The 21,791-nt window shown below is 33.1% G+C and overlaps 1 protein-coding gene across 2 annotated transcripts in view; it reads right to left on the bottom strand.

The window, feature by feature from the left end:
• Positions 1 to 584: 584 nt before the first annotated feature.
• Positions 585 to 21,791, bottom strand: part of LOC149422719 (uncharacterized) — a 157,957-nt gene continuing 136,750 nt past the window's right edge. For both annotated transcript variants that reach the window (XM_089633471.1, XM_089633473.1), the window contains 4 exons: positions 17,650 to 18,297; positions 15,847 to 15,969; positions 3,144 to 3,294; positions 585 to 1,344 (listed from right to left, as the gene is read on the bottom strand). In XM_089633471.1, the coding sequence (XP_089489597.1) occupies positions 1,241 to 1,344; positions 3,144 to 3,294; positions 15,847 to 15,969; positions 17,650 to 18,297 (1,026 nt within the window). In that variant the 3' untranslated portion in view covers positions 585 to 1,240. The remainder of the gene's footprint in view (positions 1,345 to 3,143; positions 3,295 to 15,846; positions 15,970 to 17,649; positions 18,298 to 21,791) is intronic.

Genomic DNA, 21,791 nt, shown 5'->3' with positions numbered 1-21,791 from the left:
CTTTCAATATTATTTTAGCCAAATGCTTTTTAGTTATGTTGGTGTTTTTTTTAATCTCATTTTAATACACGTCTAAAATTAAATATTTCTGATATCTAATAAAAGGTTGGCATTTTTTATGCCAGTAATAATTTATTACCTATACTTTTTCTTTTGCCACGTCACACTCGATGTACCGGATGGGAGAGGCACGGATAAGTTTGTTTGTTTGAAAGATAAATTAAAACTATCATTTTCCATTTGATACTAATCGGGTATTTTACTAGGAAACATAATAATATAGTCCTCCCAATAAATATATCAAAGAACGATCTAAAGAACCTTCTGTGTGGAGCTAATGTAAAAAAATGATCTGGTCATCACACACGGCCAAAATCATTTCAAGAAACGTTTCAATTCAATGATTCCCATCCTCTCATATGCCTGCACACCTGTTATTTTCGGCATTTATTATTATCATTATACAATCACCCACACTGTAAAATTTGCGGGAGTATTGCTGTTGATAGGAAGTTAAATACCAAATCTACCAAACAGTATTGGGAATCCTAGAGAGAGATCTATTAAACAAAAATAATAATCAATAGTATTTTGAAACATTTATTGACCAAAAATATGTACATGTTTAGTAAGTAAATTTCACATTTCAATTAAACAAAAAAAATCCGCTATTCTGCCCATTAGTGAGACATTATCTACAATACTGGAGACGAAGCGAAAATATTTTTAAAAATCAATGCACTTTAGTCACGTATATACAGAGGATACTTTAAAAAAATAAAGAATTAAAAAAGTATTGCATCACCGACCAAAGAAATCCCTTAGAAATTAATCTACTCCACTACAGAAAATACAAAATAATTAATTATCTATCATTATTTATTTCGTAAAAATATTATTTTATCAATAATCACAATTTCTTATGGACGGATTTTTTACATTTGATTTTCATAATAAAATTATTAAAAAATCGATGTTCTTATTAACGTAAGTACAAAAATATGTTGTTATAACCGAATAAGAAAAAAATCATTTTAAATCGGTGAAAGGATTATTAATTTGTACTTGAAATTTGTTTCAATTTTCACAATGCTCTAAACGACTTTTTTTAATAAAATTTATTTTTTTAATTTTATTTATGGCCAAATTAGTATAAAGTGCCATCTGTGATCATCTGTTGTAAGCTGTTGTTATAAGGCTGCACCCACACTGAACTGGCAAAGCGCCATTGGTACACCGCTTAGCAGTTGCAGTCGCAGGTGCATCGCTTGACGCGCTTTTCGCGGTGAAGCGGGTTGGGAGGGCTCACGGAGCGGGCAGACCTCACGGAGCGAGGCTGAACGTCTGGAAATACAAAAAATAATCATATGAAACATTTCAGCCGGTGAGATTCTGAGCTAGGATAAGCTATAGCTATAACTTTGAAAAAGATCCAAGTGCGAGGAACAACAAGAGCTTCCGCCTATCCAAGTTTGTGTCTATATTGTAAATTAGGCTCATGATTTTAGCACCCGTCAATTTCCCAGAGTGAAACGTACATTTTTTAGTACTTTTATAAAGGAGAAAAATGACTATGGCCAAATTTATTTAGAATCTCCTTAAATTATTGGTAATCCGGTTAAAAATCGGATTGTAGGCCTTAAAGAATGAATTAACAGTTTCCCGATAAGTTTTAGTAAATAACAAATATATTATCTTGAAGCCGGAACACGTGTTTATGAAAAACCAAATATTTATAGGTAAATGCACGCGCATTTGCCTTGAAAATACATTATGACGAAATGAAAAAATATTCGGATTTTCATGAACACGTATTCCGACATCGTGATATTATATTCGTAATTTACTTAATATTGGAAAACTTTTCAATTCATTGGTTAAGTCCGGCAATCTAGTTTTTAACCGAATTACCTATAATTTGAAGACATTCTTAATAAATTGGTAGTACTATTTTTTCTCCGAGCAAACATTGAAGGAAGGGATGGTAAAATATGCCAACATTGTTATATTATTGTGCATGTTGTGTATTCATTCTCGCTGGAATATACTAAGGTAATATTCAATTTACTAAGTAATTAATCACGACTTTTCCTCATGGGTACAGGCAAAAGACGAAACGCCAGACAACTACACAAATTCAAATATTGCACGTCGAAGTTATTAATCGCATTCATACAACTTCACTTATACAATATATTTTTTTATAATCTTTCATACAAAACATCATTTTGAATTTGTGGCCATCTATACTAAATAATTGTTTGGTGTAGCAAATATGTAGTGAGAATGTTAACTACTTTATTTATTTGTGTTTTCAATTTTAAAAAAAATTAACAATATGTCGTAAGTATCGACCAAAAAACACAAGTATGTCGTACCTATATTAGTTAAAGTATCGAGCAAAAAAACACAAATATGTAAGTTAAAATATCGACGAAAAAACGCAGTTTTTCGATGTTTTATTTAATATTTAATTATATTATTTATTAAAAAAGTGGGTTTAGTAATAGAATATTTTGTATTTAATTATATTATTTATTAACATAGTATGTTAAGTGATAGAATATATTTTTTCTAAATAATTTCAAATAACTCATAAAGAGTTGTCAAAGTTGTATCTAAAATCCAAAATCATTTTACATTTTTTATTTAAATTTTCTAAAAGAAAGACATACATTCCCGGATTACGAATAACTTGATAATATTTGTAAATATCCTGCTACAACGATAAAGGACTAAGCCAGTCGAGGAATTAAGCTTACGACGCCTCGGTTGGACCCAAATGCGATATAAACTCAGCCTGAGTCAAAACACAAATAAATAAAATGGTGTGTATCCGTACCAGGTATTTCCTGAGCATGTTGTGGATTTTTTTTTTCAATTATTCAGTTTAGTCAGGTGTTTTGGCCTCAAATTAAAAATTATGTATTGTATGAATAGACCCACGCAGCCATTCCTCATGATCATGTTTTGTTGCACTTCTGTCTACCAACTCTAAATGTCTAAACCGTAAATAAATAGTCTATTTAATTTATGACTCTTACATCGATCTCATATTTTTATCGGGTCAATCTGCATTCTGAAGGAATCGTAAGAGCTCTGTGTTGAATTCTACTGTTACAATTGTGCAAATGAATACTTACAGTGGGGCCTCTCGGGGTCCTGCACCACAGGCCTGGACTCCTGCTCCTTGGCCTCCTGAATCATCATGGACACGGGAATGTTGACGGGAAGGGCTCGAGCCATCGCCTGACGCTCCATCATGGAGTTCCTGGCCTCACGGGATACATCAGCCTGCAAAATTTACATAAAAAACATAATCAGTTTTGACCTACGAGTACGTACATATTATACTTTTAATCTAGATGATGACGATTCTTATCCGTAGGGAACTTGTTAGTTAATTAATGGTATAAAATTTGAAAACATTGAAATATTATAAAGTAAATTAAAACACAATGTATTCTTAATTTTTGTATTTTTTTATTATTAAATCAGAAAGTTTGTGAGGAAACCCGAAGTAACAATAAAAATAATGCAGGTTACACAATATCGCTCTTGTCACATAATAATGCAGGTTACACACTATCTCTCTTGTCACATAATAATGTAGGTTACACACTATCATTCTTGTCACATAATAATGTAGGTTACACACTATCTTTCTTGTCACATAATAATGTAGGTTACACACTATCTTTCTTGTCACATAATAACGCAGGTTACACACTATCTCTCTTGTCACATAATAATGTAGGTTACACACTATCTTTCTTGTCACATAATAATGCAGGTTACACACTATCTTTCTTGTCACATAATAATGTAGGTTACACACTATCTTTCTTGTCACATAATAATGTAGGTTACACACTATTTTTCTTGTCACATAATAATGTAGGTTACACACTATCGTTCTTGTCACAACAAAGTTCACAGATGTGAAATATGATGCAAACCTTGATTTTCTTGTAATTGGAATAACATTGACCCCACTGATTTTGAAACATTTCTTTCCGAACGTTTTTTGAATTTTGGCAATGCAGTACCATTAATAATATTAATAACAAATCATAACCGATTGATTGATGGAGCCACTTCAACAGGCAAAGGTCAGCACAACCGTAAGCCGTCAATCTAATAGTAGAACTTCAGTCAAAATCAATCGAGGTTAGTTATATTCGATTTTTTGAATGTCAATGAACTATTCACCGGGTCTGGCGAAAATCAAAATTAATATTGATTTATCGTACCATAAAATACTGCTTTTAGGTAAATAATATCCGTTTTATAACACAGTAAATTATATTTATTTATAATTGATTTATTTACACTGGGTATTTTTATCGCATATCCGTTTGGCATAATCTACAAGGTGTTCCTTTCGTATGATTCGTGGTTCGGCTCGCGGTCCGGATCGCGATTCAGCTCGCAAGTGTATACGTAGCATTAGGCAATAACTTTGTTTTTAAATGAAAATAATAATTATAACACAATTATTTCGCGTTATTGAGGAGTGTAGCGATGCATGGTTTATCAGAGTGTATTTTGCTTTTGTTTATTTCATAAATGTAAAAGTCGTGATGACATACGACGCCATTCACAAAAATGAGGGCATCTTCCGATAGAGTGATTTTTGTGCCATCTTTTACTAACACACCCATGGCGGTGTAAACAGTTCATATAATTTGTTAGTAACATGATAACTTATATAGTGCCATTTTTTGAAAAAATAACTAAGGGTGCAGAGCAATATAAATATGATACAACATAATAGATTTAAAGTAAATATATGTTATAATGAAAATAAGCTATGTGGATGTCTATTTTAAATCGCAAATAAAAATAAACATACATTTACACCAACGAAAAATATAGTACTATCTAAAACTCTGCCGTAATGAAATTTACAAAGCATTTTAAGCTTGAATTTTATATTTCAACGTAACTATTGTCAACAGTAACAGCTGTAAACAGCTATCACGGGAAAATAATACAGCATGAACTTAAAGTACAAAAATATAATTATAAGCAATAATTAGTCGCCTGAAATATCAATACAAATTGAAAATATCTCCCCAGTAAAAATAAATGCCTTCTGACGTCTGGTCAGGTGCTCTGAAACCACTGAGCTATGTCGGCTTATTTTCAACCCGCCAAATGATTCAATATGTACTAGTACCTGAATCAACAATTACTGCTTTTTATATTTTTCCACATGTAAACAAACTAAGGCTTTTTTAGTGCTAAATTTCTCACTAGATGGCGTCGAGACATATCATATCTTCATTTATTGGTGAAATATTTTTGACTTGTCAAATATTATTATTTTTTAATGATAATCTAATGTTTATAAGACAAGGTTTTATGCATAGCATAAAGGATAATAACAAACAAAAAAATATGTATATTACATACATTTGAGATTTCACGGCCAAAATATTAAAAGTCATTTATTGATGGGGTACTATGCCGTGTTGCTGATGATGGACACTGTAATGTTGTCGGAAACATTGTGTAAAGAAGGAGGTTGCGCAGCACGGCAAAATCCCCCAAAAACTTATGAAAAAAATAATGAAACTGTAAAAATTAACTATAAAAAAACCTATGTTCTCAAATGCTAATTTGTAAACAAAAGGTATAAATGTTTCTGGTCACCGTGTTTTATTTTAAAATCTCGATTAAATAAAGTTGGCCTTCAGCATCTTGTTCGAGTTCCTATAAAAAGTACGGAATCTTAACTGCAGGTTGTCAAAACTATATATTTTTAAGGTCAAGACTTAACTTACATATTTAAATACCTATATTGGTTCAATGGCAAATGACTATCGGAAGTAACCTATATTTTATTGGTGTTTACGTTGGTGTTTATTTTTTAATGGATAGAAGCGCCTTGTTGCGTTGAATTTATGACATCGGGTAATAAATTGTAGAAGTATATCTTTCAATATTTGAAATATTAAATAAGGTCAAGTATAATAATTGCAGTAAATCGATAAGATATCAATCATTTTTTTTCATTATTTAGTGAGTTAATTTTAACAAAGCATTGGAAGACTGAACAATAAAGAAGCATTATTTTTTAATGATAAACTTATGTTTATAAGACAAGGTTTTATGCATAGCATAAAGAATAACAAATAATTAGAAGCAATATCAATATCAATACAAATTGAAAATATCTGCCGAGTAAAAATAAATGCCGCCAACGGGAATTGAACCCGTGCCTTCTAAAGTCCGGTCAGGTGCTCTGAAACCACTGAGCTATGTCGGCTTATTTCCTATCCGCTAAATGATTCAATACCTAGTACCTCAATCAACAATTACTGCTTATTATATTTTTTCCACCTGTAAACAACCAATTTTATTTTTGTAGGAAAGGCTTTGTTAGTGCTAAATTTCTCACTTCGCGTCGAGACATATAATATCTTAATTTATTGGTGAAATATTTTTCACTTGTCAAGTATTATTATTTTTTAATGATAAACTAATGTTTATAAGACAATGTTTTATGCATAGCTTAAAGGATAACAAACAATTATAAGCAATAATTAGTCGCCAACATAGCTCAATGATTTCAGAGCACCTGACCGGACATCCGAAGGTGCGGGTTCAATTCCCGTTGGCGGCATTTATTCGTGAGATATTTTCAATTTGTATTGATATTTCAGGCAACTAATTATTGCTTTTAATTATTGGATAAAGAAGCATTTTTTAAAAAGACATTAAAAAGTGGTGCATTTATTTATTGTATCTTCAATCAAATACTAATAATAAAGATGGAGATCTTATTTATTTCCTTTCAGAACTTTGTCGCAAAATTTTAATCACCATTTTCTTATTATTGATTTAACGCCTGTTGTTTCACAGAAAATGAACAATTCATAAAATTTCAAAGTTATGTTGTTTCATAGAATTTGAACAATTCAGGAAATTTCAAAGTTAGGTTGTTTCACAGAATTTGAACAATTCATCAAATTTAATCAAAGTTAATTTTCAAGTTCAGTAAAGGATCTATTCAAGTTCTGTTATTATATCATTATTGGCAAGTTGTTTCACATGATTGAAATAGAAAACAGAACTTGAATAGAAATTTTAGAGAACTTCAAAAATATATTTAATGAGTCTTTCAAATTGTGTGAAACAACCCGTCCATATTCAATTTTTATGCAAAGATTAAAATTAGTGAGACTGTAAATATTTAAGGGCAAGTAGTTTCACAGACCTTGAATAATTCTTCAAATTCCAAAGTTAAGTAACAAGTTCTGTGAACGTTCCGTTCAAGTACCTATCTAATTTTAAATAACTCGTACTTAATTATTTATAAACATTTTTAATCTTTACACAGCCTATACAAAATATGAAGAAAAAAAAAAACAATTTCGTTTATTTTATAATGCTCGTCATTTTTAAGCGTTTCCTTCTTCCTTGAAGTAATGTTTCACAAAATTGGAGCAATTTTATCACTGTCTTCGCAAAAATGTTGAGGCCGGCTTCGGTCAACTTTGGCCACTTACTCAAAAACGAGAAGATGAATGACACCTTTGGTTCATATTAGTATAAAAATAAAACCGTTCTCTAATGATCAATCTAAGATGTATGATGTTGGCCCTGAAACCTTATAAGCTGAAAGCCTTTGATAAACTGTCTCAAACCTGCTAAGAAAAAGTAACCTTTGTTACCTTCAGAGCTCAATCCGTGTACTTTTACATTACTGGCTTCATCTTCTATATATTATATAAACCGAATCCGTTTCCGACTACGTATTACGACTGTACGCGGACTATAGGTTATATCTTCGACCGTGAAAAAGCTGGTTTTTTATTGTTTCGTGTTAAACTAATAAACCCAACCGGAATTGTAAGGGATTAAAGCAGCCACAGAGTATAGTATACATTGAACACAGAGTCGTTTTATTTACATCTTCAAGGTCTCGAAAGCTACCAAACATTATACATTGTTTATGGTTATTTTCGTTTTTGTTCTGTTTCATTGGTGATTCGGTGTTTCTGGATTGGTAGATAAGAACTGGTAGTCAACCTCGCTACACACAGCCTCGCAGTGTCCATCAAATCTGCATTTCTACCCTGATGATGGCAACTGCAAACTGTGTGATATGTAGGCTCAAGAAGAAGGACCATGCATAACACAGCTCAACTCAAAAATAAACAAAATTTTAGATGATATCGTTGTTTTATACTTAACTAGTTTTAACTGTGCGGCTTCATTTGAGATTTATTTTATCGCGATCTACAAGGGATATTATCATCAATCTGTATCTTTACAATAAATAAATGAGAGTATGTGTAACGGCTTAGCTTTGTTTTTTTAATATAAATCTACAGTTTTATTCCAAAATTGATGAAATTTTGCATACATGACCTTCAAAGCAGGATAAATATTCCTGTCTACATAAAATTTCGAATAACCATCCCATCATATTTATCCACCCCTTAAAGCAGTATGTAGATACTAATTGATCAATTTATGGACACGTTAAAAATAAGAGTAAAATTATTATCAACATTTGATTTTGATAAACTCTGCGTAAAGCCCAGCAAACTTCAGGTTTTCAAACGAAAAAATTAAATCAATTGATCAAATTGTTCATTTTGTCTCTAACTAGATTTTGTAACCTTTTTTAATATAATTGAACATTTTCAGGTAACAAAAAATACGGCATATTCACTTTTTTTTTTGTTTGTTTTTTTTAGACGCATATTAATGACTGTATACATGTACGGTCATACTTCATATGTATACATTGATTTATTTTACCCTTTTTAGTATTATTATTTAAATTCTATATTAATTACAGCATTAGTATTTTGCCATTACTTATTAGTTTTTTTTCTACAATAAACATTATTTTTCTTCTTTTTTTAAACATCTGTTTTATAATAAACATCAGTACATTATATATATTTATTTTTTATATACCTTACGAGTAAATTATTCTCCCGTTTTCAATCTTACTGGTTTGCATTTGCATTGTATACGAATGTACAATGTACATACTTTTTTCATATTTGAAATTTAGCTTTATTTACAATATCAGGTGTTATGATTTGATGTTAATTTCATTTTAATTTTTTTTGTATATAGTTATGCTATTATTCATGTATTACGTTACACTTACATACATAAATCGTCAATATTCTCTGTAAAAGCCCGATAGGGCGTTAATGATTAATACATAAATAAATTACGCGGATATTTGTTTGTTAATAGTTTAAACATAGTTTGTTCACCCTTAGAAAAGAGACAATAATTTATGCCGCAGAGCTTCCCGACGAAGAGTTTTTGCAGTTTTATAAAACATATTGGTTTATCGTGTATTATCATCGTTATTCGCAACTTTAATTATTGAACTTCTAGACAATTATTTGCCAGATCCGATTTCACTTTGTGAACGAACACCGCGAAGACAATTTAACAGATTGTGGTCTCGATTAAACCTGTAATTTAACCATCCTCTGTTAATAATTTCATTCAGTCGGACAAAATAATGAATAATTACATCTACCAGTTTGCCTGAATTTCGTAACAGATTCGAGTGATAAAAAAAGAATCGATTCTCATTCAAACTCGGCCTATATTCGCGGTCAATTCTCGGAAACGCCAACCACTTGACTCGAAGCTTACATAACTGTGGAGACTATTTTCTTATATTATCGATGGGATTATTTTATTATATTTTACATATCTGATTACAAAAATTATCCGTTTATAGTTTGGAGTCTCTTTCCCTTCTAACGACAATGTAATTCGTAATTCCAGTAAACACATACTACCTCCCCCCCCTCCCACTCTAAGTTGATTATATTTTAATTTTTAACATTACTGTAAAGTTTTTTCTCTAAAAGTTGACATTTTCCCCGAAACACGTTGTTTGTATATAAATATCACAATAATATTTAACGTATTATTGCGACAACTCCAACACGGATTCACAATTGAATAATTTATTCGCCGTATTTAGAATTTGAGTAATCATTATAAGTTTGTTATTGAAATGTATCAATCATACAAAATATTGTGAGATACAAGTGTGAATTGGTTCCATGATAACTCCTTAAAATGACAATTCAACAATTGGTTCCATGATAACTCCTGAAAATGACAATTCAACAATTGGTTCCATGATAACTCCTTAAAATGACAATTCAACACACCTTTAAAAGGTTATATAAAGTCATTAAAAGTGATGAAACCAGCGATGTTACATATGTACCTACACTATTTAATCTAGTTTTTGTTTCATCACTTTTCATAACTTTATAACACTTTTTATAGGTGTGTTGAATTGACATTTTGATGAGTTATCAGGTTACCCAATAAATTATAAGTGATTAATTAATTACTTGATCGATTAAAATTATATTTTTTCTAACATAATTTGAATGTACGAATGTATGTTCTATTATTTCTCATTATCTCAGCACTGTAAAGAGATACGGACTTGAATAAAAATTAATATAATGTGGTTTTTCAATAGTAACAATAATACGTAACCTTCAACTTGATCTCCGAGGTTATTGGAGGCCACTAAATGTAAAAAATGCATTTAAAAAAACGTTCTGAGAATAAAAATGGAATTAAATTCGACATCAGTCACAGTGACCTCCGCTCTGCTATGTAATTACTTTTAACGTATTTTATAAAATGATTTCCTCCTTAAAACTACGCACAGTTTACTAGAATTCAAGACTTCAAAACTATACTCCAAACCATTCGTAATCTTCAGCCAGTAATTCGACTATTTTCTTAACACCTAAATCAATTCCAATTTTGAAATTGTCAGACTAGTTTATACGCATAAGTTTCTCATATTGTTTTGGTCAACACAACACAACGCTAGGGCACATGAATAGTTCTTCCATCACATAATGTGGCGGCGCGCATAATGAGGGACGAGAGTGAAATTATTCTGTCGGCCTCGAACCACGAACCGTCTGTCGGACCTCGGAGCTGGGAGCGGTTTCCCTAGGAGGTCCAGCGGACCGCACCGCAGCCTCTCAGACACCACACACCACACACCGCAAGACATACCCACAAAGGGCAGAATTAAACGCAGACGAGATTCAAGGTGCAAACAATTGAGATTATTTTTACGCAAGTTGATAATGTTATCACAAGTGTTCTGGATTTTATTTCAAAGTTGCTCATGACGCTTGCAATGTAGCGAACTTCATCACAAGTGATAATCATTTACGTAACAACAACATTCATAAATATCGTAACAGAGTAATGCGTGTGATCAAAAATTAATGTACAAGGACAAAATGTATCCAGAACATCTCCAATCCTTACCCAAATTCGTCTTCCTCTTGCCTTCACCTTCTTATTAATAAATCTCTAACCTTCGTTAGCATAGAAAACTTATTTGGCTTAACCTTTTTAACGTCGTGTATGCTTTATTTTTGTATTATAAGCTGTTGGTATCGTAAACATGTGGCGGTTGCTAATTGCATCCAATTTCTGTGGTGGTATCACCATGCCTAATAAAAAATATTATTGCAGTTATCCCTGAAAAAGTTGACACAATCCACGAAACATATTGATTATATATCAATATAGACGTAATATTTACCGTATTATTGCGACAACTCCAACACGAAATCACAATTGTATACTCCGATAGCCGTGTACAGAATTTTAGTAATGATTAAAAGGATGTTATTGACATGTACAACGCATCAATTACTAAATATAAACAGGTCGTATCAAAATTTATGTAGGCAAGCAGAACAACAAATCTAATTGAAAAACTGCCCAGCTCTGCTTCGACTTATTTTAATTAATTTGTTGTACTATTTCTGATCTACTATTTTTCCATCTTGCATTGCGAATTTTTAATGTTGTTGTGCTCATTTATATGTTGACATAAAGTCCAATATATGTATGCACATGTATATACATTCCCTTTAACTTTTGAAGTCACTTCAAGGGCACAATAAAAAGCTTACATTTATAGATGTTATAAGCATGGAAAGAGTAGATATAAAAGGAGTCTCTAATCTTCTTATGAAGAACTCAAAATGTTAAAACTTTTATAAAATATTCAATCAAATTCGTGCAGCCCATCTAAGCCGCTTTCAGAAGACACTAAAAAATTACGACAACCTTTACTAGCCAATGTCAGCCAATAAAAATCATTGTTTACCCAACAAAATCATTGGCTATGAAAGATAGAAGACTCGCAGGTCGCGTTTTTATGTTTGTTTGAATTCGAATTTATTGACAACATTATGTTCATAGTTTGATAAACATTAATTTGATTTAGCGGGTCTAAAAAAAAATTACCGCGAAAATGAATCTTAAGTTGGTACGGCCCCGATTATGAAGCACTATCTAAAAGGAACACTATCATTGTCAGTTACACTCGATAAATTAATAAACTTAAATGTTATTTATTATAATCCATAAATCATTCTATTCAAACCAAAGATCTAATGACAAACTTTATTATTTTCTAAGTTGTTAGCTGAAGTTCTAGCTTCTAACCCATTAGCTGTAGTCATAGTGTTATGTATAGTATTGACTCGGATTTATCTTCTTTGGTTATTTATTTTATTTTTTTTTTAACCTCCGATTTTATTGTCCGGGTTAAATCTTCCCCATAGGAAAAACTAAACCGGTAATTATTACTAATATGGCGTTACACTAATTTTCACTGGGTCACTAGATATCAGGTAACAATATATTTATTGTTTTTTTAATGATTTTATAATGTTAATTCACGTTTATTAACGTATTTGGTTACAATAAATTGGCAGTAGGTTATATCCTTCTCGTTTAACACTTTAACCCAGTATAATTATTTAATCAATTTTTAATAATACTGAAAAAGAATCCAGTTTAAAACAAAACGTTTAATAATTCAAAATTGCAATCTGTTAACGAAGTTGATAACATTGTGTTAAAATTAATTATTTTTATTAAATTTAGTGATGGCGTGGTGGGGTTTAAAAAACCACCTGTTTTGGTTTAAGTTTGGTTAGTACTAATATAAACTTTAAAAAAAAACTAATTTTTCCCATTTTTAACCTTGCTATATGTCCTCCCCACAACACTCCCAAATCGGGTGTGCCGTAGTCCAACTGACGCCCGACTGTAAGACTGTATACTACAGTGTAAAAAATGCAGTATCTCCATAGTTTTTTAAAGATAACCTTGTGTTGGAAGATCTCTGTTAAGTTTTTCAAATCATCCAGCAATAACACATGTTGACTTTTGTTGGCATATAGTAATGGGAAAAAAGATGCACATAAATTATAATTGCACATTTCAAGGTTTTTAATTCAACGACCTACGAGTAACATTCATAACGATGATCATTCATGCACATATGTTGATAAATGATAATGTACAGTGTACATAAAAAGATTTCTGTATTTGAATACAGATATTGATTGTAAACGCAAATGACTGCGGAAGATGGAAGATGAAATATTGTTATAATTGATTCCTCATCATCAAATTAGTGCTGTCCCCCAGCGAGGGTTCAATCCAAGGGTTCCGGAAACCTACTACTATAATACCTTAATTATTATCATAATTATTGAGGTAGGTTATTATAGCCTTCTTGTATGAATTTTCACACACATACACATCTTAAATTTCTGCGAAAGTATTGCCAAATACATGCAATCTAGGTATAAACGAGTATCTAAATGACTCAGTCCTGATATTGTTGTTGCAATTAAAAATAATTTTCGATCGTGAAGTTCTAGTTTGTATGTTGAAAGTGATTTGGCTCAGTAAATCAGGGCTGTCTATAATTTAAATACCTATTGAAAGATTTTTGAGAAAAGGAAAATTATAATTATATAATAGCGTTTTCTTGGGACACAGCGGAGGACAAAGGAGTGGATAATTTCAAAAGTTTGTAGTCAATAATGTACATAAGTATTTATTAGAATTAAATGTCGAGTAAGGAGGGAATGATACATATACATTATATTACTTAAGTAATTTTTATTTTTTTCCATAGCCAGTACGTATAATATAGCTTTAGCTGAACTTAGTTATTGGAAATTTTTTTATAGAATTTCATTGTTACAGAAATTGGATGACACCACTGAATTAAGTATCTACGGCAGAATTCAATCATCTCTACTTAAAGACAAACAAAAAGACAAAGAAAAAACAGACAATGATAATGGACGCGAATGTTTAAACAAAATAAACCAAATGTCCTCGTTCAAACAAAAGGTCAACCACCGATCACACATTTTCAATTTGAGAAATCTTCACACGGTAACATCCAACACCTACTATTATTTATCTACACTCAACAAAAAAAAACACTATCAGGATTTTATCTCCAGTTTTTTGCCACTTTAGACCAGAAGATATCATGATACATAGTAATTAATTAAGATATTTTCGTGCTATCGCGTGTGTATTTAAATTGGTCTGAAAAAAAATCAATTCCCGATTAAACACCAGTCTGATAAAATGGGTGTGACAAGATATGATAGCGAGAAGTTTGGGTATAGAAACTGGAGATGGGATTTTGCCTTTGAAGATTTCACACTCTTAAATAAATTGTTAAAATATAGGATTGTACAACTTTAAAATTATGCTATGAAAAGGAACATCTTAAGACATATCTTTGGAGCCATACTACAAAATAGTGTCTAGCACAACTATCAGTCATGGGTATCAATTGTTTTAAGAATCGTCAATAACCAGATTTTTACAACAGGGACGACTCTTTGTGAGAGAACACATAGTAAGGACGATAGATAACTGACCAACATAGACACTTCTCTAGAATAAGCCCATGGTTGAGTGAATAGAGTTAAGTGGTCTAAATTTAGGTGGCTGTAATATAAGAGTGAACACCGCATCTTTAGGCAAAATAATTGGAGAGAAACAGAAGAGATCAATAGAAGTGGAGATTTTTCATAAAGTCGGCCAGAAACAATGAAGAGTTGTAGGTCCGATAAAGAAGAAAGTTCATGACTTCTAAAATAAAAGCCAACTAAAAACATATCGCAGTAAATACCTAAGATTTAAGACTCATGAACAATCTATGAAATCACCTGTTAGTATTACTACGAGGCAGTAGGCATATTGTTAACACTAAAAAAGAGACAAAAAACTATGAGTTGATTAAAAGGCGGTACGTGCGTTTTACGCACATTCGAAAACCACAAAATAGTGCTAAATCAATTTAAATAATCTAAATAACTGTGGATTTATTATGTAACCAATACCGCAATCTCTAATCGAGTACCCAACCGCAATCCAATCAATGCAGATAGGTTCATACCCACCAATGATCCGTTAGTGTGTTCGAAATTTGTTATTCCTCAAATGTACCAGAAATTTGGCATTAAGTGGGGTGAGTCCAGCTTCGTTACTCTAAGACAGCATAGGCAAGGTTATTGAATTGGTAGGGGTCTTCAAAAAAGTTTAAAACTTTCTTAAGCTGCAAAGATCGACAAATCTTGTCTTACCAGAAAAAATGTATTGTTGAGGTACGTTCTACACTCTACAGCACAAGAGTCTTAATTAACACTGGTACCATGTAATCTATATTCGTTAAAGAATGTTGTATGGGGGTGGTGAAATAATATGAGGAAATGATTTGTCTAGTGTGTGGGTACTTAGTTAATCAGATCTTAAGCAGTTTAAATTCGCATCGTTTATATTCTGAATGGAGATCTCTACCGTGCTATAGGTATGCTCCACTTAGAGCCAAAAAGCCTGCCGTTTGGTCGTGGGGATCATCAGAGTATATGTAAATGGGAAGCTTGCAATTTAAGGTGATTAGAAGTTATAATTAGAGATGACAAAAATGTCTTTTAGGACGGGTAAGAAGAAGATTCTGACCTGTTGAGCTGCCTGGTGTTCCCTTTGCTCTTTCTCCTGATCCTCTTCTGCAGCTCTCACGGCTTGCTGCACGGCTTGCAGATCGGCGACGCTCATCATGGGGTGAGGCATTTGTTCCGTTTGCTAAAAATAATTCAGTTATTAAGTATATTTTTGGAATACCTTAATGAGTAAAACCTAAAAATTATAATATTTAATACTCCCCGGGGCAGTCCGCTAAGGAGAGGCTCCTTGGTTTAAGCCCTAGATGCGACCGTATCTTTCTATGTTTCAAATTTTCATTTAAAAATCGCTAATACTGTCTTCGTTAATTCAGTTTTTAAGTACCTACAATAATGCACACAGATTTCGTTACCATAGAATGAGGAATTACCATACACGAGAAATGCTATGGGGCGTGTTTCGTGATCTGAAAGTCTGACCATTATTCGCTTAAATATCATACGCAGAACTGCTTTTTATCATTATTATGAAAAACAAATGGGATGGGGACATACGATGTCACCATCAGGAAACAAGAGTGCGTACTAAATGGCTAGAACCAAAAATAACTAAGTCAGTAGTTTACATTCAAATCTATAATATGCAAGGCAATTCTAGTTTTCTTCATTGTTTATGTGGGAGATTACTCCATCATCAGTGGTTAACATTCAAAACTTGATCCCACAACGCATAAAAAAGTGATAAGATAGCTCAAAGTTAAGAGATACCAGCATTAAATATCAAAAATAACCTGCAATTTTCTGGTAGAGGCGCGCCACCTTACAATAAATTATTATTTTTTCGTTTGCTGCTGATTATGATAATCGACGTTTTATGAGGAAAGTCTCGGGGGTTAAGATAAAATCTATATATTTACGACTGCTTAATCCATTGTTCATATTCGTTTTCAATCTGCCCGATTCCCAAACGGTTGTTTATCCGCTTAAGGTTATAAAGTTATACTTAAGCTAACAAAAATGCATTGAGAAGAAAATAATGCTTTTAAAAAGTTTCAAACATATTGGCATACCTACGTCATTGGCAAGAATAAAACCAGTTCAGCGGTTACCTTTCGTGAACTGCAAACTTAGAGCGAACTGAATTAGCAATATTTGAATTAAAAACACTTTTGCGTTTTGATTTGGATATCCGTGTGTCACGGAGAAAATAGATAACTATTTGGAAATGGAACCATTACAAGAATCTGCAGATTTCATCATGCTTAAAAGAATTCCAGATGACTGACGCTGAAAAGCATGAACAAATAAATACCATAACAGAAGCGACCTAGAAGCAGATAGAAAAGGAGGTGGATTGACTCTTTGTAAGAAGTTTGGAGAATGATGTGAAAAACTGGAGCTAGTTTTAAGCAATTGTATCCATTTCAAAGTATCAGAACTAAAAACTCTTTAAAAGTTTCTCGCATACGGGATAGGCGTTTGTTTTAACTATCTTATGGAAATTTCCGGGCATGAAAAATAACGCCTTTAGGCTTTGATTGAATTAATTTATTTACATTGTGTCAATGAATACACATTTAGTGAGACCAAGTACCTAATCAGTTTTTTAAGTGCACAAGTCAAACGATGGAGAAAGAAATCCCTCGTGAAATTTGCATTCTAACTGTCAAAACTAGTTTGGTTTAAAAAAAAAACCATCTCAGGATCAAACAAGTCTAAAAATAAAATTACGGGCAATTTGTGGTAAAGCGAATGCAGCTATACTTGATGAATGTAGGTACAATTTAATGAAATTGGCGGTCACGTCAGATAAAGGTAAAGAGTGAAAGAAAATGTAAATGATAGTTTTAGTGTCTGTTACCTCGGTCTGTTCTTCTTGGGAAACGTGGGTGTCTTGGGGGACCTGGTCAGAGTCAACCTGCGGCAGTTGAATCCTCTGAACGTGGATCCTTACTTCCCTGGGTACCAGCGCCATCTGCATGGGAATTCTCGACATCTGTACTTCTTGTTCTTGGGGATTTTGCTCCCTCATCTGGAAGGGCATATGCCTGTTCTGTTCTTGTGGCATCTGTTCCCTAACCTGGAATTGCACGGGGATTTGTTGTTCCCTTTCTTGCGCTGGTTCTTGAGATTGGGTGATTTCTCTGATACGTTGAAGGATTTCGAAAGGAATCTGTTGTTCTTGTGGGGCTTGTTCCCTCATCTGGAACATTCCTGGTGGCCTTGGGAGTTCTTGCCTAACCTGGAAGTGCACTCTCTGTTGCTGTGGCTCTTGCTCTCTCATCTGGAATGGGTTCTGTTGTGGTGGCATCTGTTCCCTAATCTGGAATGGCATGTGCAGGGACTGGGGCTGTGGCATCTGCTGTTCCCTGATCTGGAAGTGGATCTGCTGGGGAGGTTGGGGACCGAACTGGGGAAGGTGACGGGCGACGAACTGGGGAGGGAAGGCGCGCTGGGGCATGTCTTGTTGTTGATTCTGGTAATCTTGGGGAGCTTGTGGTGCTGGAGCCTGCAACAAAGATAATGTTTTATCAAAAAAGTTTTTCCAACATTTACCATTCGTTTGATCATGTCTCATTTTCCATGGGCAACTGTTTATACCTTCACATTTTAGAAGTATAAGAGCCCTTTATAAAAGTGCGTAACTAATCATTATTGTATCCCCGTATTAACAGTAACAACAATCGAAAAGTACAAAGTATTTATAATATTTCTGGGATGCTGTTGTTTTTATTAACAATGCCTATTTATGGAAAAATCGTATGATGATAACCAACACTAAGCCAGTTACTAGAGTTATTAACTGAAGATGAAAAAGCCTAGGACAAACAATATAATATGTCGCTGATTATTATAAATCTTTATCTACGCAACATTTAAAATTCCGTACGATTAACTTGCGCTGACATTTCCCTGTGAAAAATCCTGGCTTGAGAAAATACCTGTAGTTAATTATAATTATTATATCTTCACGTAAAAAGTAATGAGAATTATTAACTCGTAAGTCCATTGTGTGCGCGAACATGGTATGTCCTTTGTCTTGCTAAACCTCATGTTTTCTTCCACTACAAGTACGTGTTCATTACATAATAGCAAGCAATGGTTGGTTTTGAGCGATTTCTCGTTCGGCGCTGCCATTTTTGCAATTTCATGCATCATTTACGAACCCAAATTTGAATTATTGTGCGTGCGTTTTTATGATCGATGGAGGTTTATGTTGCGAAAGTTATAGTGTGTTTGAAAAATTTTCTAAAGTGAAGAAAAACTCGATCAATATAATCTAAACTAATAGTTCTGCGAACAGATTTTTAAGTATGTACTTAAAGACCGACTTTTTTTTCTTCGATAATATTGAAAAGCTCTGTCAAAATTAGCCACCTTGTCAAAGCTAGCCACATAGTAAAAGTAAGGCTTGCTTGAAACGCACATCTTGTCGATGTTAGCCACCTAGTCAAAGTAAGGCTCGCATTAATAATAAGTTGAAATAGGACTTCACTAAGATCAGTCAATAAACGAACTTGTTTTAAATAGGCAGATTCTCTCAAAGAACTAAAATGATTCTTTATTTTTTAGTATACTTCAAGGTGCTGAAACTGTTTCATTATTAGTTAAAAAATGCCAATAATGGACGAGTCAACTTAGTATGTGACCTAAATGAATCATTCACCACAAAAACAACATCGGACGCGGAATACAAGACCAAGACATCAGAAGACATGTTTTTTGAAATAAAATTAGCATGTCTGCACAACATTAGATCTAAAAAGCTATTGTGTTCCTCGTTTGAGGCTTCCCGCCCGAGATAGTCATCGCATCCGATAGATAGGTACCTGCTACAGCACAATATAAATATTTTAACTATGAAGTCGATATATCTGATGGTATCGGCTGCAAAAACTCTCAAACAGTAAGCAAACGCAACAATTTTCAGCACCCTTCAAATTTTACGTGTAGGGCTGTGGTCCGTCAATATTTCAAATAATAAAACAAAAGACGATAACATTTTGATCGTTAATTATATTTTTAATTACGTTATTATAAAATAGGTTATTGAAACTGAGCACAGCCGAGGAGGTTACCAGAAGTTTTCCTACAGTTGAAAAACTAACTCATAACATTGTATCTATTTGAAAATGGTAAGTGTTTACAAAAATAGGTAACGTACAGCTTCGGAGAATTGGACGGACCTACAGTCGAATTTGCACTAATAAATACCCTCAAATAAAGTGGGAATCTAAACGACGGAAGTGAAAAAAGCGTGTACAGAAATATTCGGCTCGCGGCCCGGCGTATTGGACGGACCTACGGTCGAATATGCCCTGGCGGTAGAAAATTGATCTTTCCGCGTGGTTTATTTTAATTAATTCTGATAAAGTATTACTAAAATCTTATATGTTTTAATAGAATCATTCGGGAAGTTGCTAATTCATCATCTACAAACTTACCACTAACACTAGAGTTGAAAAACGTTTTATAAATTATTCGAACCGTTTTACGAAGAATGTTTTTATGATAAGGTACTGTTTTTATTAATCTCAACATAACTTACATCCGTGGGTATCGGTCTAAGAAAAAAAGATATTATAATCACGAATTCGTGAGAATTAGTAAAAATGTGAACCTCGAGCACACCCCCGTTATTAGAGTCTTGTGTCGCCTCAAGTAGATTAGGTATGCATTACATAGTGTCCCATATTGCGGAAAAACTATAAACCGCAGAAGGTTATACAAAAAATAAAAATTCAATAAAGATGTCATAAAAACTTTTTTATTGTGATGGGTCACTCTCGTGAATACTTTGTCAGGTGATGGTCCATAATAGCCCACTGAGACAATAGTCCTGACCACAAAACAGATCATCAAACATCGTCCTTTGAATGTATCATGTACCTACATAAAATGTCATTCGGCCTTCTCAGCAGGATTGTATTGTATACGGTGAACAGGGTACATCGTACATTAGTGTACATCGGGTCGCTTCCCGATTGGGCCGGAGCGGCGCGCAGAATTTTTATATAAACATAAAAACACTTTGGTCGTGGTGTTTATTGTGTCCTCGGCTACGTACCTCCGTCTTGACAAATAATAAAATTGAAAACTTCTGGGGAGTCCGTTCTTTTGTGTCTTTTCAGCCAACCAACATGCGAAAGCACGCTTGAAAAGGTTAACTCAGCGTGACTTCACCTTCGAATTTCTGTGATCCTGATACCTTTGCTTAAGTAAACACTTATACTACTATGAAATAGCTGTCACAGTAAAAAAGGTGTGGAGAGTCTTTCTTTTTAAGGAGAGGAAGGAGTGAACATGTGTTTTGAAGAGACTGGTGTTGTAGGAGGGAAAAAAGACAAAGGCCGACAAATCTTTCCAGAACCGAGCTGTTGAACTCAAGAACCAATCGTAGAAACGACCCGTTCTCATCTGACATGTAGGGCGCCCTTTTGGTGTGTTTTCCGACTACGCACCGGTGCCAAAGGAATCAATGACTCTAGTTCCTCGGAGCATATTCTATTGTTATACCGGTAGAACAAGGACTGGATACCTACCTGACCACAGAAACTATCAAATGAAACGACCGTTTCTGCACAAAGTCAAGGATTTTTCAAGTATTTTGGGGCTCCAGACCAGAGATGGCTGCCGCATCATTAAACATGTCAAATTACTTAAAAATAAAACGAAATCGAGAATAAATATTTTATATAATATAAGGCATTAGACATACTAAACATAATATGATGCGCTCTGAAAATAAATCGTAGGTAAGTATATATTTGTATACAGATAAATACAAAATTTAATTTACGGACATTCGTTCATGGTTCTTCATCATAATGAGAAGTTTTAATCAGTTTATTAATAAAATGCCAAAGATTCGTCGTGCGCCTAAACTAATCCATTAATATTAGTAACAGTTTATTACATTTTTAATAAAACGATTGTTGTATTTTATACGTTCTATGAATATGTTCAGCCACTGAGATGGGTAACCTCTAAATTAATTATCAT

Source organism: Hesperophylax consimilis, chromosome 7 (genome assembly GCF_061612785.1).
Source record: "Hesperophylax consimilis isolate HC1 chromosome 7, BYU_Hcon_1.0, whole genome shotgun sequence".
Taxonomy (NCBI): Eukaryota; Metazoa; Arthropoda; class Insecta; order Trichoptera; family Limnephilidae; genus Hesperophylax; species Hesperophylax consimilis.
Note: the sequence above shows the minus strand (reverse complement) of the source record. Positions and strands in the feature narration are given on the sequence as shown.